This window comes from Miniopterus natalensis, chromosome 1 (assembly GCF_054644295.1).
Source record: "Miniopterus natalensis isolate mMinNat1 chromosome 1, mMinNat1.hap1, whole genome shotgun sequence".
In the NCBI taxonomy this organism is placed as follows: Eukaryota; Metazoa; Chordata; class Mammalia; order Chiroptera; family Miniopteridae; genus Miniopterus; species Miniopterus natalensis.
In genome coordinates, this window is record NC_142081.1 from 181,189,653 (window position 1) to 181,208,700 (window position 19,048).

Sequence of the window (19,048 nt, forward strand, 5' to 3'; positions counted from 1 at the left end):
GGAGATAATGTCTTTCAGTAACTGGAATTTACCAAGGATACTCCTTAGAAAAGAGCGTATTGTTTAATACATTAGGAAGTAAGTTTAGGAAACTTGGTTCCTCAAGAGATAGTTCAGGTTAAAGAATGAATAAGTTTAGAGAAGATATAAGGCTGTGTTTCAGAACGAGCTAGTAGGGGAAATGAGCATTGTTCAGCCCCAACCTTTGACATGGTTTGGAGGAAGATAACCCTGCCGTCCTACAGGTGCCTTTGGTGGCAAACCACAAACAACACAATTCATGGTCCCTACGGGTTGCTTATGATGCTTATATGCATCGTCTTCCTTCTTCCCAATCACAGGTTACTGAGTGTGTGTTACCTGTAGAGTGTCCCTCCAATCATAAGCTCACATCCATGGAAACGTTGGGTACACAGGAGAGAACCATGAGATTAACAGATGTCTGTCTGCATCCTCGCAGGGACACAAAGTCACAAGAGAGCACAGGTCATTGGTGGTGGTGGTGGTGGGTGGGTGGGAGCAGATGTTCCCCAGGAGAGAGGCAAGAGAAGCACAGGCAGGGGACCTAGGAACAGGTGAGGCTCCTTGGGGGACAAGAGTCCTGGACTCTGAATAGAGGCACTCTGGTAGTTGGACAAAACATCCTGAACAGTGAGAGCTCAGAAAGCCATTTTCAAGTTGATCACCGCGATGGTCAGCACACTGCCCCACATGGACTGCTTATGTACACAGGCCTGTCAGCACAACCAACGTGATTGTCTACCTCCTATGCTAGAGCACATGGATTTGCATCACATGCACATTTAACTTAGCCAAATGCAACAAGATTTGCCCCTCCAACCACCTTTCCCCTTCACAAGGAAAAAAGCCCTAGAGTGAGTGTGAAGTGGCATCTGTGAATGTTTTCCCATTTGATTTCAGTTCTCATGTGCCTCCTCATAATGTTACTATCTTGCTTACTTGGAATAATTCTAAAGTTTGAAGATTCACATGCAAATTAATGTTCAAAGACATATGCACATGCATGCACACACACTTACATAAACATTCCTTTTAATGCAACGTGGCCCCTAAAGGTAAGCCAGCCATTGCATCTGGTGTTCAAGCTGTACTGACGAACACAAGAAGAAATACCAGCAGCTAGGTTTGGCATGGTAAGAAATGGTAAATTGGTCTTCCTAAGGACTTTTTGAGAGTAAATTTGATATACCTGATTTTCACCTGTCAGCTTACTTTGGAACCTAAGGTACAACACAGCTGTCCCTATTCTTGTCATTAAGATGACCAACTTGAGACTGTGTAGCACATGATAGATTATGATAATGTTCATGAAGTTAAAGAAAGCTCTGGTCTTAAGAGAGTAACCAGAGGAAGAACAACACATAGGCTCTGAAGTAACACCAGGATAATAGAAACCATCAGACTTTGGTATCAAGTGTAAGAGAAGATTAAAAATGGAACTAGTTCAGTCCAGTTTAGACTGAGGTGCCAAGACAATAGATACCACATTCCAGGGTGAGGTTCCAGACCTTCATGCAGGACTTGAAAGGAGTTGTGAGAACCAGTTTTGCTACCTTCAGTGGACTACCTACCTCCAGCCTAAGAAAGAGATTTGAGAGGCCAAGAAAAAAGCTGGAGATTAGGGCACTGTGGATTATATCTATCACTACCCTGCTCCCAAAGGGGAAGGCTGAGAGAAGCCCAACTCCTTACATCTGGCCTAGGGAGATGGAACACTTACAGGGTGTCCCCTAGAGCTTGGGGGACATGGTCATCTGTGTCTGATGACATCTGAGAAATAAGGAGATGGAGTGACTGAGTTGGCTGGCTGCTGTGATAGAGGAGTGACGAAGAGTTGCTGTATTGGAGCTGGAATTTCTCAGGGAAAAGAAATGCCTGAGTGTTTCCCATGTACCAGATGTGAGTCACTGGAAACAGTGAGTTTAAATGATTTTTGTTGGTTCTGTTTTTCCCAGGTCCTGTCTTAGGGAGTCTGCTGGACTATGGAGAAGATCTTGGTAGAAAGATACTAGAAGTGCACTGCTGAATATCTAGGATCCAAGGAAGTGACAAGCTAGAAAAAGATTCCTGTGTGTCTAGGGAACTGAAGCTGAGAGATGCTTAGCCAGGACAAGGGATGTGGGAGGGAAGGACCTTCAGGAAACCATGAGAAGGCTTCAGAAGAGGCAGGAAGCAGCTCTCAACACCTGCCAAGACCAGAGGGTGCAGAGTCCAGTTCACAGCTGTAATGGCAATGCAAGAACTTTCTGGCCACCTTACCTTTCCTACATCCCCTACACCGAAACCCGATAGGGGTCATACATGTGGTTGGGATTTGGGATTGGGGATTGGGGATTGCGGATGGATGGGAAAAAGGCTGTGTGGAGAAAGAAATGAAATGGTTATGTTCCTGTCTACCACTGTAGATACCTTGCTTATGGAAAACCACAGCTGGGGGAGAGAAGTGGTTTTAATTATCTGAAATTAGACTGAAATTTTAATTATCATCTTAGACTGGAAATATTAATTGCTGAACTGAGACTGATTTCATGTCCAGAAGCAACTGGAGGGCTTGTCTTTGCTGAGACATGAAAAGAGCTGTGAGACCCGCACTAGTTTCCATTTGAGTGAAAGCCAGCCCCACAATGTGACTTTGAACAGTGGGAGGGAACATCAAGCTATCCTGTAATTGTACCCCATGAGTCTTCCTCTTTCAATGCACGTGTTATACCAGCAAAAGGGAAACGCTGAAGAGTTCATCCAAAGACTAATTATATATAACTCAGGTAGTAAACACAGAAAATGGAAATGAATTTGATCAATTTATCTTTTCCCCAAAGTAAAAGTTTTTATAAATATACACATAAGAGAATAGGCTTTTACCTTCTTTGCTACTTCAGCTAGCAGAAGTGTCTTCCCAGTGCATGGTCCACCATATATGATAAGCGGGTTGATGTACCCGGTTTTGCTTGGAAGAATGTATTTATGCACTATGGTTAGAGATTCGCACTTGTACTCGTAGAAAGAGGCATATGTTTTACATAAGGACGAATGCTGGAGGATTTCGTCGTAGAGTGTATCAGTTTCAGTGTCAAAATTCTGTTGTACCGTTGCCTGAATTATATCAATCATGTCCTCATAAAATTGTTTACCAAGGCCTTCTATGTAATGATTTTCTATTTCCTGGGAGTAGCCTAGCTTCATGTCACAATGAGTAACCGACGTGTAGACTCTGAGATTAGATGACGCAACAATTGTAGGAATAAATTCATCCCTGAGTTTTATCAGCTTCTCTTGGGCTTCTGGGTCCCGGATGATCCTTGGTTCTGTTCCAGTTATGTCCATGTATTTTCCCATCTCTGGGATTTTCACGAAACGCTCTATGTTAGCAATTTTCCTAATGTAGCAGACACACTTCTTCAGGAACGCCGGAGTTTGCTTTCCCAGAGCGAAGTCAAACTCATCCTCTATAGCTGAAAGCAGACAAGACAAGGAGCTTATTGCCCGAAACAAAGAAGCATCGGACCGTCCTCCCAGCTCTTAACTCTCCAGTCCTGGTGGTAGGTTATTCACAAGAATAATTTCTTAATTCCTTAATTTCCTACTTGTGTTTTCCTAGACAGCCTGGAACCCAGAACAATGGGTTTTAAATAAAATTGAACGTAGGTATAAGAAAGAAAGCATGTTGAGTTTCTATTTAAGGTATTCCCTGGCTTTCCTCTCAGACTCCAGGGTCTAAGAGTGAAGAGCAGGGACCCGTCAGGGCCAGGAAGAGGCCAAGTGACAGATCTAGTTCACCGCCTCCTCGTCAGTCTCCCCTCCTTCCTAGAATTCTGCACAGACTTTGTTTTCTCTGTTTGCATTTTCCTTAATAGCCTGAAGCTGAACCAGTCACAGCACCTGACAAAGGAAATATTAGGGGGAGATGCCCAGCCCTGGCAACTGTCGTTCACGATACACTAGTCACTCTTCTGTCCCTAAAGCCTCGCAGCTTTGATGTTCGCTGCAGGGTACCGTTTTGAGGCCTGCTTCGTTTCTCTTCCTCTCCTGTTGTATAAAAAGGTGAAAGTGGCCGTGTGGGAAAATTACATTTAAATATAAATAGTACACACCTTTCCAGGTTCTACCTGGTATTCATATTTTCAAGATTTCTGAAAATATAAAATATACCAGTTCACCTTTGAACAACATGGATTTGAACTGCAAAGATCCATTTATATGTGGATTTTTTCCAATAAATATGCACAGTACTATAAATGTATTTTCTCATCCTTATGACTTTATTAACATTTTCTTTTTCCTAGCTTACTTTTTTGTAAGAATATAGTATATAATACATGTAACATACAAAATATGTGTTAATCAACTATTTATGTTATTGGTAAAGCTTCGGTCAATAGCAGGCTATTAGTAATTAAGTTTTGGGGGCAACAAGTTATACGTGGATTTTTGACTGGGCAGGGGGGTTGATGCCCCTAACCCACACATTGTACCCATTTCAAAGAGTGGGTGCTGTCATCAGTGTTTCTCAGTAGTTAGAGCATCAGCCCGCAAACCGAAGGGTCACAGGTTCAATTCCCAGTCAAGGGCACATGCCTGGGTTGCAGGTTCGACCCCGTGCAGGAGGCAAACAATTAATGTGTCTCTCTCACATCAGTGTTTCTCTCTCTGTTTCTTTTTCCCTCTCCGTCCCTTCCACTCTCTCTGAAAATCAATGGAAAAAATGAAAAAATATCCTTGGGTAAGGATTAAGAAAAAAAAAAAAAAAGAGTAAAAGAATGAGGACTTCTCCAGCAATTTTCATTGTGCAGATATGGTCTTAAAATGAGTTTGAAATGTTAAATAAATAAAATTGTTCTGAGCATGTATGTCTTTAAGTGATATGACCCCAAGCAGAAAACAGCACTTGTAGTGGTGTATTCACAGTACATAGTATGAAATTATTTATCTTCATAAATATCCATATGGACAAAGTTCTTTAGTATGGAGAAAATTAGGAGAAAGTGTTTGGTGATGGAATATTTGAACACTTGAGCTGTATGATTCTAAAGAGAGGATGCCTTCCCCGAGAATAAGAAAGCTTTTGCTCTGGGCATTTTTTTTTACTAACATGGCATGTTTTTAAAACAGTGATGTTGCCTTTTATAAAGATGAAGAACCAGAGCCTCAAAAATGGATCAAAAAGATCCCAAAGGAGCAAGGGTGTTGGTTACTCTGTGCATTCTAAAAACAGTATTTTCAGGAAGACCGAAAATAAGACCTAATCTTTGACAGCTTGCAGAGAATGAATTTGTCAAAATTATTTATAATTTCTCTGAGCTGGAATCCATGTATCCAGGGAGAACAGTACAAAGGGCCGTTTAGGTTTCCGCCAATGTTTTGCCATTCACAAAAGCAAGCTGAAAATGAAGCCACCGTAGCTTTTTCTTCAATGATTCTTTACTATGGAAAAAGAATGGGTACTTCTCCAGCAATTTTCATTGAAATAAATTTTCATTTATTTTCAAAATAAATGCTACACCGCTGGCTCTGATTCCTTCTGTCATTTCGCTCAACTGTCACTTCCTTATTGCCCACTCCCTCTAAATCTGGACCCATGCATCCTTCATCAGCTCCTATTATTCTATTACTATTTTGTTCTATACATACCACTTATCCTTCCTAAAATGATCTTGTTCTTTTATTTGATTACTTGCCTATTTGTGCCCCCCCTTCTACTCTCTCTCAAAATCAATGGGAAAAATTATCCTCAGGTGAAGATTAACCAAAAAAAAATATATATATATATAATTACATTTTCTGGAGAAGTCCTCAAGTTAAGTAAAGGGTTATCTATGAGTTAAAACAAAAGAACACTTGTTTCTCCAGGAGATGGAAACATTTAGAAAACTTAAATCTCGCCAGATTGTAAATAAAATTAAATTTGCAGAACCATCTAAGGGAAGTAGTGACTATACCTATTATTTATCTATTCCCTAATGTACTGAGGATGTACAAAAATTACCTGAGAACAGGTACCTCTTAGCTTGGCCGTGTTTGATTTTCCCCTTTTCATGTAGCAGTTTTACAGAAGCCTTGAATATCTTTTTAATCTCATATGATATCTCCTGCCAGGTCTTCTCATTCTCAGCATGGGCAGAAGGCTGCATCTATGGAAATGTGAAAGTGAGATATTAGTCTCAAAATCTTCAAAGAAAAACTGATATTTAAGAGCAAAAGAACTACTATTATTTGAAGGTCTACTATGCGTCAATACTTATGATAGGAGATTAACAGACGATATCTCACTCGATACTCCCACTAACCCTAAAAGTTAGAAATTATTTCTGTGTTATATGAAAACTTGCCAAGAGTGTGACTCCAAACAGGATTTGTTTGCTGGGCTTTCTTATTTTACCATGTAGTTCCCTCTTGATTTTTGATGCAAATGTCATAACAAAATCATCTCTTTAATATTCTCTAAAGAGGGAAAGTTAAAGGGCAGGTGCCCATATGTTATTATTTGTCTTTCATTGTTTTGTCTTCATTTGTTTTTATGATCCTCTAGAAAATAACATTGGATTGCCTACCAAGAAAGTAACATTCATACATTCATTCATTACATTTTTTTTTTTGTCCAAAGAGTGTATTTTAATGCAATTTTCACAAAACCTGTAATATTTTCCCAAAATGGAAAGCAAGGGTAAAAATTATAGGCATTTTATGGTGTATCCATGACAGAGCCAATAAAATCTGATTTTGCAGCAAGAATTGGGAAGAATAAACTCTCATTCCTATTACAATGTGCATGGGTCGCCCTAAAATAATCCCATCTTTGATGCTTCCTCATGGCTTCTCCAACCACACTTTCTCTCTCTTTGGTCTTAGGTGAGTTTTAGTGAATCCATGCAGATCCTCCCTGGGTCCAGATAGGTTGCTCAGTACACATCAGCATTCTCTGTGTTCCCCCTCATCGTTTCAAAGCCACTAACAAATTTCCCTTCCCGTCCTGCTCCTCCAAAGTGTTTAAAAATGTCTTATATCTATAATCAATTGACAATAATTATGAACTGTAATAAACCTAAAATTTGGATGAATGACATGCTAGCTATTTTAACAGGCATATTACACAACTTATGTAATCGCTTCAGGCCAATATCTTAAGTAGATGACTTAATACCATTTTTGTAGAAAATTAAATTAACACTGAGAATCAGAAATTTTCCCAGTCATGCAATTCAAAAGTAACACAGCTGAAAACTGGAATGTTAGTTTTACACACACATACAAAACATACATTCACTTATTTAACAACGTTTATACAGAAATACCATGTGGGGTTTAGAGAATTATTTAAGTTTCCCTAGAGGATCACAGAATCAAAGGAAGGAGGAATAACTAAAGCCAATCTAACAGCACCATGTGAAAAAGTGCTCCAAACCACTGTGTGGACCTGGTTTCTCGTGGGATCATGTGCTTTGGGAACTACATTTCCTAGCTACTACATTTACTCTTGGCATGTTTAACCAGGGAATGGTTTGGATTTACCCCAATATTCCTCTCCATAGAAGCAATATGCTCTCAGATAATTACTTTGAAAACTGCATGTGAGGGGGAAGAAGAAAAATCAAGGATTCTGACATGATTTTGTATTGCATGGAAAAATCCTTATGCTAAATATCAGAACGACAAATATACAAGGCCCTTCAATGAAGAACTGTCGCTAACCCAGGCCTCTCTCCTCTTAGAGCTGCCTAGTGCTAAGTGTATCATGGCTGTTCTTTTTGGAAAAGGGATGGAATCTATGCCTTCTTTTCAATCTTTCTAAATACTCAGTGCAGTGACTAGGTCCAGCCCCTTTCTCTTCCTCCTTCATTCAGTTTCAGGGGACACACAGTAGATACATATAGAAACTACTTGGAGGGGGGACAACGATGTTTCCATCACGCTCACCCATGAACCAACCCTACTCCAAGATACTACATAAGATTTAAGAATATAAAGTAACTATGTATGAAACGTTAAAGGAAAAATATTGAATTAAAATATAGGAAACTATAAAAAGTAGATTTAAAAATACCATCCTAGCAAACAAGCAAACCAATAAAACCTTTCACAAATTAAAAAGTACAACTGTTCAACTTGCAAATTCAATGTATGGACAGAGTGAACACAGCTGAAGAAAAAATTGGTGAACTGGAAAAAAGATCTAAAATAATCTTCTGGAAAGAAGCCCAGAGAAATAAGGAAAGTGATAATGTGAAAGAAGATTAAGAGACCTGGAAGATTGACTGCAATGGTCTAATGCACATCTAAGTAAAGAGCAAAACTGAAAGAACAGAGGAAATAGAGGAGAGATTATTTGATGAGATGGTAGCTGAGAATTTTCCACAACTAATAGAATACATGAATTTACAAACATGAGAAACATGCTGTATATTAATCAGAATAAAGACATATAGCAAAATGGGAAAAATAAGAATATTTTTAGGTAAACAAACACTGAGAGAGTTTATCTCTAGGAGACCTTCATTGGTGGAACCTCCAAAAGATGTACTTCAGGAAGGAAATGCCTCCAGAAGGAAAGTCTGAGGTGCTAAAAAGAATGGTGAGTCAAAAATGGAAAGGTTTCTACCCTGGCCAGGTGGCTCAGTTGGTCGGAATGTTGTCCTGTACACCAAAAGACTGCGGGTTTGTTTCCCTCAGGGCACATACCTAGGTTGTGGGTTCCATCTCCATTCGGGGTATGTACTGGAGGCAACTGATTGAGATTTCTCTCACACTGATGATTCCCTCCCTCTCTCTCTCTCTCCCCTCCCCCCTCTCTTTCTCTCCCTTCTTCTCTCTCTAAAATCAATAAACATATACTTGGGAGAGCATAAAAAAAATTAGAAGATTTCTTAGGTTTGGATTTTGTTGTTAAAAGGAAATTTAGGGCTCATTGCAGAATAACTTGCAGTCTACCACTCTAGGATGACATAAAGTTTAAAGACAGATACATACTTTGCAGAGAAAGGTAACTTACTGCATTTTTATTGCCTTTCAGCATTTCTGATTTGGGCCTGAGGTAATAAGCTGCTGGTACCGAGTTCTCATCTCGACAGTACCACTCTTCCAGTAACTTGGTGTCCAGCTTTGCCTCTATGGCAGCGTCCAAAATCATCTCAAACTCTGAGGCCTCCACTTCTCCGGGGATCCGGATGTTCCCATATTTTTCCCCTAATAGTCCCTGTGTATCAACAAGAAAGTTCAGTTTAGTGTATCACCAAGAAAGTTCACTTTAGTATTCATATCATGTGGTCACTCAATAAATACTAACAAATCGATTACAACATACATTGTGCCATCGGTTTTCTTTTAATGACAGTGGATACTTTTCTTTCCCCAAGGATTATTTTATAAGTAAAATTTGATCAATTATATTGTAATTATAAGTTCTTCACATACTGAGAAATGAGATTGAATATCATATTAGACAAATTCAAAAACCAAATTTTGTAGCAAATCTATTTCCCCAAAGTTTACATAATACAAAAGTTGTTCTATTCTTGAGGTTATTTTGGTTTGTTCATGACACACAAAAATGACATGCTGGACCCTGAAATATCAAACATGTAAACTCTCAAACAAAAGAAATGCTTTTAAACGTTAGTAGTATGACTTTTAAGCCCCAGGTTGACCAGGCTACAAGTGAAAGAAGTATGAAATCATTGAACATGATGCTACGATCAACCCCACTGGTAACAAAAACAGTTCAAAATATGAACAAGACAACATTTTCTCCCTATTAAATTGGCAAAGGAAAATGTGGTCAGTATTATGTAAAGGTGTGAGAAAACTCCCACATACCACTGATGAGTATGTAAATTGACCTGATACTTCTTTGAAGGGTATCCTGGAAATATGTATTAAAAGCCTGAAAAAAACATATATATAACTTTTGACTTGGCAATTTTTCATCTGGGAATTTGTCTTGAGAAAATAATTACAGATGTACATAAAAACTTAACAGAATATATACGCTGAACCTATTTTAACAGTAAAGAGCTGGTATAACAACCTAAGTGCCCAGCAAAGGGGGACACTGAAATATTCGATGGTATCTTCATTCAAAGGAGGTACCAACCTATGTTCTAGAACTACATAAACATAGGCTGTTTATAATATACTTTTTTAAAAAAATATGCTCTTAGGTGAAAAGGTAAGTTATGAAACAGTATGTATAAGATGATTCCAATGTTTTGCATGCATATATTCTCACGTGTGAATATCGTGTATGTGTATGCACAAACAGATACACATAAGCGAGCTTCGATAAGGCTGCACAGCACGGTTAATGGCTCTAAGTGGGTGGCTTTAAATTTACTTAGGTTGTGTTATGAATGCGTTGCTTTTTTATTAAAAATCGTTTTAGGAGCAATACATATGTGTTATTTTGTAATGAGGGAAACAACAGGTATTAAAACCTTAAACCCAGTGATATGCTATCTGTACTCAGGCCCCACCCCACACCTAAGTCAGAAACTTTGGGGAAAGGGCTGAGTAATCTGTGTTTTACCAAACTGTGCAGGTGCCTGAGCCGGTAGTTTGAGCTAATAGAAACAGCACTAATCTTCAATGACATATGTAGTAGAAACAAGGAAGGAACAAGGAAGGAACATAGAGGAGCTCTAACATGAATCCACACTGCTGGGGCAAGTTTGTCCCCTCTATAGTGCCCGTGGAAGGTTTCTGTTTAATCTGTGGGCATCTTCATCCTTCCTGCTCCTGTTGACTAGCACCTCTGCCGTGAACGTCAAGCCTTGTTTATCCAAGGAAAGCGACTGGAATGTGAACTGTGTTTGGCTTCCTGGGTGCCCATCAGACCATCTCCACTGCCCACCACTGCCATATACAGTGTCTTCCATCCCCTACAGGCAGGAGCGAGACTAAAACCCAGGGCAGACCTGTGTCCCGAGGAAATCTGTGACCTAAACTCTACTACGAGAGGGTAACCCCTATAGAGCAAAAGCCAGAGCTGTTCATTCCTAGCACACAGAAAATATTAAAAAAACAATTGCTGAATAAATGAAGAAATCAGGACAGAGGAAGAAATCATTAGAATTTGTTCGATTCTTATTTGGAGCTTTTTCTTGTATTCGCAGGTAAAGTAACAATTTGAGAAGGGACCAGTCTTGTTGGCCACCCTCCCTACAGCCCGTAGTGTTTCAGCAGGGACACATCTCTGGCCGGGCCATGCCCTCTCTGTCTCCTCGGGGCATGATCCATCTCATCTAACTGGTTCACTGAAGGTGACTGTGGCTAACAGAGCCCACTGTTTGGAGCTCAGGTGTCCTCAGTGACCAGGCAGGAGGGGAGCACAGTTGTTCTCTTCAGCTGCGTACATGCTTTCGAGGGGAGCTGAATGGCCGACCCCCACACTGTCTCCGTTATTGCAGCCTGGGCAGTGAGGGCTCATAGAGGGCTCTTCTGAGATCCGGGCGTTCTAAAGTCCAACTCAGTGCATTAGCCTGAAGGCCAATGAAAAACATTTTTCTTTTAATCTGCATTTGTCTCGAGCTCTTCTTGACAAAAAGTTGTATGCAACCAAAATAATGCTATTTTGAGTCGTTTCTCACTTTTAACAGGTCCTTCTTCTAGAATCTCTCGTGTTAAATTGGTAAACGAGCATGCAGGACCTCTCCTTCTGCCAGGGATACAGGGCAGATGATCTTTTTAGGGTGGCCGGCCTAGTGATTACCTACTACCCTTGGCTAATTCTGGATAAGGGTAGTCAGCATCCTCAGTTGGGGCTGGCTGTCATGAGGAGTGAGGTATTAGTGCTGGGATGAGCCATCCAGCAAAGCCACAGGGACACAGTAGGGAAAAGAAGACTTCTAAGCAGCAGCCACAGGGGGAATCCAAAAAGGCATACGAGGTGTAGGCTGGCCCTGGCTGGAGGGCCTCGTGGCCAGGCAGAGCACTGAAGAGAGGATTAGTGACTGACACCTCCATCTAGCAGCCAGTGGAGCCCAGGAAGACCATGGACTCAGCTACCAAGATCCAGGTCTGCATTTTGGGCATGAAGCGGGGAAGAAGGCAAAACTGACCGGAGACTAGATCACGCCCGGGCCAGGAGCGCTGTCGCTGGTGGCAATTGCCAGGCCAGGATCACGCCATCGCTGCACCAGCGATTTACACACTGTTGGGGCTTCGTCTTCTCTCTGCTCTAAGTAAGGCTGGTCTCAGAGTTGAGGGCAAGGTCAAGTCTATGGATCAGTTTCTAAAATATGCTCCATGGATTACCTGCACCTGGCTTGCCCAGGGGGCTTGTTGAAATATAGGTAAGTAGATCCCTTCTTAGACCTAAAGGACACTGTGGTTAGGGAGCCTAGGAATCTGGATTTTAAAATGAGGTTACAACTTAATCTAGAATTTGAGAGCTACTGCTCTGGCTGGGCGATGCACATGAGGTCTCATGAGTAATGGTCAGCAAGCACTGAAGGGGGAGGACAGGGAACACGGCAAATCACTACCAAAATCGAAGGCTATTTAAAAATAATTATTTATTTGAGTTGAGCAGCTGGCACCAAATACTCTAATTATTTGATCGATAGAGCAAAGCAAAATGTCCCTTAGAGATTACCGAAGGAAAAAATACCCTCATCTAATTCAAATAACAAATCTATATTGAGCGCCTACTATGTATAAAGTGGTGCCACAGAACTCCAGGAAAGTAATAATGTGCTGCAGGCTTAAAGTTACTTATTGGATTGTTCTCCCCTTTTCCTTCTCTCTATCGATTCTTCCTTTGGGTGGAATGCTCATAAATCATGAAGCAGTTACTTTTCAAGCGTCTGAGACAGGATCCTGCTTCAGTCTCATCCTTCTATTTGAGAAACAGAGAAAAGAGTAATAGCAAATGAGAAGTTTGCTACCACATTTTTTAGGAAGACTTTTCTACATTCTGTGTGGTTACAGTTCTAAGGTAACACACAAAACATGCCTATATTTACCAGGCCAGAGAGAGGTGATTTAGAGAAAGCATCAGTCCAGCTAGGTAGCAAAGTCCAGCCCACATGGTAGGTGGCTCAGAGCAGGGGTAGAGATGCAGGACCAAGTCTAAGAGGCCAGGGGCAAGAGTGGAGATAGCAAGATGCAGGCCTGTCTCGGTTTCCTAATCAGCCCATTTCTTAGCTCTGTAGCCATGGGGAGTGTGTATGGATGACCCTAGGGCAGCCACAGAAATTATGAGCAAGAAGGCCTCCTTCTCTGTTCACTGGCAATAGAACATTCACTCCTACCACAGAAAAAGAAATCAGGTTTTCCACATCCTTCTGACCTCAGTGCTCAAGCAGGTTATTTTTGCTTAGTTAAACCAACTTTGTCAGTTTGTAGGAGAAATTGGGTGGGGAGTTGAGGGACTGTATTTGATTTTGCATTTAGTCCATGTTTATTAGTTATACCCTTGATCAGTCTGCCTGCGTGACCCTGTGTGAAAGAAGTGCATATGTCTGAGATAACTTTTAACTTTTAATTGAATTGTTTAAACACCCTGTCAATACATATGAACATAAACACATGAGATTTCACCTGTCTGTAGAAATCCACAATCACGTCTCCCCACCCACCTAGTGAAGTGTGAAAACATTTAAATTGGCCCATTCTTAAACACTGGAGATGTCACATTAGTTAGGTGAAAAACAATAATCCAACTGAGTGCTCAGATACAATCTGGGAGATAAGTCCAAATGGATGACAAGTCTAAGAAAAGTTTCTAATATTTTAAAATGTAATCTCTGCATGTAAAATTCTAGCATAAGAAATACTTCCAGATGCTGTGGAACTAGAGTTGGCAGTTGCTCAACATTATAAATGTACTAAATGTGATTGGATTGTTCACTATAAAATGGTTAATTTTGAGTTATATGAATTTCACCTCAATTAAAAAAATATTTTATGAATGACTGAGTTCATTATAACTGGGAACTTAAACGTGAAAGGACTCTACTTTTTGTATTTTCCTTTCCTCCTTGATATGCTGATATACATATACCTAAGCCCCTGCTTTCAAAGGCTTAGAGATACCATTTTCGAAGCCCTCCATTGATTTTTCTTTTCCACTGGGCAGACAGTGACGCCCCAGCCCCCACTCTGCTCTTTATGTGCAGTTAGCTCTGCCTGGGCTTGCAATTTGAGACTCTTTGGGGTCTGATGGTATGCAGTTTTTATTGTAGCAAACAGAACAGAGGGACTGAAGCGTTCTCCATTGCTTTGGTGACCTCAGTATGCCCTTGCCTTTCCTCTGTGGTGGGATGTCAGGAAAGAGGTGAGGGCAGAGTCTTCTGGGGGTAAAGTCACAGGTGACATGATTTACCAATTTCATTTCTACCGCTGAGTAACTAAGTTGATGCTTCGATCTAGTTTGAGAGTCTCAGCTTTCTCATAATCAGATCATAATGCTACCTTTTCTTAAAACTGATATTCATGGTTTAACTATGGCTATTGAAACCCAACGCTGAACTTAAACTTGTATCAATAATTATTTTCACTGCTTGTAAGACATTTGTGTCTATAAGGAAGTTTCATCATCTGCAAAATACTGAGCACGAAGAGTCTTCTTTAGGAACATCAGAACTAAGGAAGCAACCATAAGGGTGAAAGGACAGAGTAACAGACCACAGGGAATGGAACCATTCTGAAGTTTGCAGTTAATCTGCACGGGTTCCAAAGTACAGAATACAACCCCTAACCCCGACCAGTCACCTTACAAAGCTGGTATCTGAGAAATGTGCCAGGATTACCGGAATGCTAAAATGCTAGAGAAAAATGTCACTGAGAAAGTGAATACAAAAGAGCAGGGTTTGTGTATGTGTATGTGTGTGTGTGGGGGGGAGGAGTGGGGAGGGAGTTATGCACATATTAGAAGTTGAGATATCTACTATTCATGTGGTGCTCTACATGAAGCCATTAGAATAGTAAACTGTAGCCTGGCCGGCGTGGTTCAGTGGTTGAGGGTCAACCTATGATCCAGGTTGCAGTTCAATTCTCGGTCAGGGCACATGCCCGGGTTGTGGGCTCAATCCCTAGTAGGGGGTGTGCAGGAGGCAGCCGATCAATGACTCTCTCTCATTGTTGATGTTTCTCTCTCCCTCCCCTCACCCTTCCTCTCTCTGAAATCAATAAATACATATTACAAAAAAACACACAGAGAATTGTAGGTAAAAAGGGTCACCTGGCTGGAATAGTCCTGGAAGCCACCATGCATTCACTCAACTACAGTTATTTACTGAGCACCTAACTTGTAGGATGACCAACCATTTTGGTTTGCCCAGGGCTGTCCCAGTTTGAGCACTGGGAGCCCCAGAAACCCCTTCATTCCCAGGTACACCGGGGCAGTTGTGACACTAACAATAGTCGTGGTCCTTGTTCTTTTTGAGCTTTCATTCGAGGGGAGCCCTCGGATACGGGCATAACTTGCTTTATTGCGCTTCACAGGTGGTGTGTTTTTTACAAACTGAAGGCAAGACCCTCCAGTCGGCAAGACCTCAGGTTGGGCCGAGGGCACCAACCTTTACGTGGGCACAGAGCAGGAGGAGGAAGAGTGGAGCAGTGTCACAGGAGTCCAGAGAGAAGGGAACAATATTCAAAACATTTATACAAAGCTCTTATACAGCAGGGGAAAAATGGGAAATGGCATCGACAGACAACTCACAGAAGCAGGAAAACAAATGCCAGTGAGCATGAAAAATGATACTCAACTCTATTAATAATCATGGGACTGCAAATGGAAACACATGGGATAAGGTCTTTTTGCTTATCAAACTCATAGAGGAAAGTAATAATGCCTAGTGGTACTTAAGTAGCAAGGAAATGGGCACCCTCACACAGAGTACCAATAAAAATGCATGTGACCTTGCTGGGAATGTAATTTGGCCGCAGGTATAAAACTCCACTTGTAGCAATCCACCCTACTCTTTGCCTAAAGATTTGTGTACACAGAAGCTCGGTTTTAGCTTAAATCGTTGCCTTATTCTATAAGGGACTTTTACTGGTGTTAATATAAACAAGAAAACAGAGTAAAAATTGTCCAACATAATTACTAATTCACATAATGTGTGGGAAAGAATTCTGTTCAAATTTCTATTTTTCTAATTCTGAGAAATGAAAAAAATAGAGAACTTGCAAAGCATAAAATAAACAACCATAACCCCACACCCCAGCTTGACAACTCAAAATTTGGTCACCTTTTCAAAGCATTTTTTTTTTTTTCCAGAAAAAATTATTATTTTTTAGAACAATTTTAGACTAACAGAAAAATCGAGCCGATAGTACTTGCAAGTTGCACTTACCGCCCTTCCTGCACCAATTTTCACTGAGTTGAACGTCTTACATTGGTGTGGAACACTTGCTACAATTCCTGAACCTGTGCTGGTACATCTTGATGAGCTACAGCCTATAGTTTATTCGGTTTGCCACAGTTTGTCCTATTGCCCTTCTCCTGTTCTAGGACGCCATCCAGGACCCCACATTACACTTAGTTGTCATCTCTTCTAAGGTTCCTTTGAGCTTTGACAGTTTCTCAGGTTTTCTTTGTTTTTGATGACTTAGGCCCTTTTGAGGAGTAGTGGTCTTGTGTGTTGTAGGATGCCCCCTATTGGACTTTGCCTGGTATTTGTCTCATTATTAGACTAGTTAATGGGTTTCAGGGAGGAACATCATAGAGGCAAAGTGCATTTTCATCATGTCAAAGATACTTACTGTCGACTTGACTTATGAGTGTTGATCTTGATCTTGATCACCTGGCTGAGGCAGTGTTCGCTGCGTTTCTCTACCGTAGAGTGACTGCCCCCCCCGCCCCCCGCTTCCATACTGTACTCATTAGAAGGGAGTTGCTCTGTGCAGCTACACTTAAGGGGTGGCAGTTAGGCTCCTGTCCTTCAGGGTGGAGTATCTACATAATTTGGAATTACTTTGCACAGAATTTGTCTTTTCTTATCTCATTTATTAATTTATTCAATCATTTGTACCAGCGGTGACTCATGAATCTTTACTTTATATTTTGGGTTATGACCCCAATTGCTAGTTTATTTTATTGCTCAAATTAGTTCAACTTTGGTCACTGAAGCTTTTATTTGGCTCCTAGTCCCTTTGAATACGACTGTGGCAAAAATTTTTTTTTTTAAGAAACTACTTACTTTGTGCCGCTACAATATGCTCCAGGTCTTCTTGTGTATTTCCTGCTCTCGCTCCAGAATCACTCATTTCTCTAAGGAGCCTTGTTTCTTTCACTGGAGAATAGTATTAGAAACCAGAATCTGGGTGCTAGATATGTTTGTTGCTACCCTAGTGTCATTTCTTTTAGGCCCTCTTAGCTGACAGAGCAAGGAATTATATGTGCGAATACTAACCTGTGTATATACACCAGATCTGTAAATATTTCTGTAGGTAACTGTCAGTGCTCTATATTATTATTCTTACAGTTTATCTCTAAGTTAAACATGAGCTCTCTATAAACTCCATCCAGTGTCTCCAACTCTAACCCACCACTGTGTGGATCATTCTAGCCACCTCCTCTAGCTGATCAGCACATTCTGACTCCAACTATGAGGAACTTGAACCCCCTCTCTGCCATTCGTGTCCTTGACTGTTCAGTTCCAGTGTGAACATGCAGCAGTTTCAGGCCTCAGCCTCCGCCCGTGGGAATCCATTCTATTGACAAGGGCACTCTTCTTAAGCAGTTCCTTTTGCCTTTGGTCTTACCGATTCCATTCATTTTCAACATATAGGTTTTAAACAAAAGAAATAAAACATACCAGATTAAGTTGAATTCCCCTTTGACCTGCAAATCCAGGCTGATTCCCCTCTCTTTCTTCCCTAAGTGAACATATTATGAACTTGCTACAAACCCTTATATTTTATATATACTAATATACATATATGGGCATTTTATTTTAAAATTTACACAAGTTATATATGGGACATATTCCGCACCATTTTCCATTCTTATATTTTTGTGATGACTCCATTGATAAATTTAATTTATTCCTTTGCATAGTTATAATATCCCACCATAAGAATATTTCACATTTTCTTCACCATTTTTCTTACTGATATTTAGATTCTTCCAATTTTGTTTTGCTTTTATAAATAATATCATACAAAATACCCCATCATGAAGCTAGCAAATACTGAGGGCATTACGTCAGTGGAAATTGCATCAGTTTATATTGAACACACAAACAGCCCCATGCTCAGACCTGATTTCTACCTCCACGCTCTGTACAACAGGGATTCCTGTAGTGGTGCAGAGCCTGGGTCTTGCAGCTCCTGTCCTGCGGGCCGGTCCCCCAGGCTGGGCTGCACCGCGCAGTGCCTGGCCCACAGCAGGCCCTCACTTCTCATCCTGCTGCTTGGTCAGGATGCGGGGTCAGCCCCGGCCAGCCTGGCTCGAGGTTCTTTCAGCACTGCCTGGGTGTGCGGGTCCTGCTGAGGCCTTTCCGCGCTGCTCTGAAAGCCCTGCAGAGAAAGCTGAATAGCCCCTGCGTCCTGCCAGCCAGCCCACAGTTCCAAGAGAAGTTTCTCCTTGTGAACGGGGGACGGCGCAGACAGGCCTGGCATGCGGCCATGGGCCTGAGAACTGGACGGAAGGAAAGCTGGCTCATTAAGAGTTACTGTCTACACGACGCAGCAGCACTGTAAGTGGGGCCCGCTAACGAGGCCGGGGTCCTGGAGGCCCCTTCAGTATGTGCCTAATCTGTCAGTGGAATTTCACATTTAGAAGTCCTCTAATATTGTGCCTAATATTCTGTCTCCTTAGAAGACAGTAAATTGACCCAGTATTTTAAAAATGTACTTAAATGGTTTTAACTAAGTTCTTTATATATTTTGGAAATTAACCCCTTATTGGGCGTATCATTGGTGAGTATGTTCTCCCACACAGCCTTTTCATTTTGTAATGGGTTCTCTTGCTGTGCAGAGGTTTTTAGCTTAATGTCGTCCCATATAAATGGCCTTAATGAAAAGAGATATACACTTGGATATTATCTTTCTTTTCCGATGAAAAATGTTGAGTATGTGGAAGTGTTTG

General features: G+C 41.0%; 1 protein-coding gene across 2 annotated transcripts in view; it reads right to left on the reverse strand.

Annotated features, from left to right (window-relative positions):
• Positions 1–19,048, reverse strand: part of NWD2 (NACHT and WD repeat domain containing 2) — a 126,009-nt gene that overhangs the window by 7,109 nt on the left and 99,852 nt on the right. For both annotated transcript variants that reach the window (XM_016206335.2, XM_087827885.1), the window contains 3 exons: positions 9,005–9,208; positions 6,005–6,149; positions 2,884–3,473 (listed from right to left, as the gene is read on the reverse strand). In XM_016206335.2, coding sequence (XP_016061821.2) covers positions 2,884–3,473; positions 6,005–6,149; positions 9,005–9,208 — 939 coding nt within the window. The remainder of the gene's footprint in view (positions 1–2,883; positions 3,474–6,004; positions 6,150–9,004; positions 9,209–19,048) is intronic.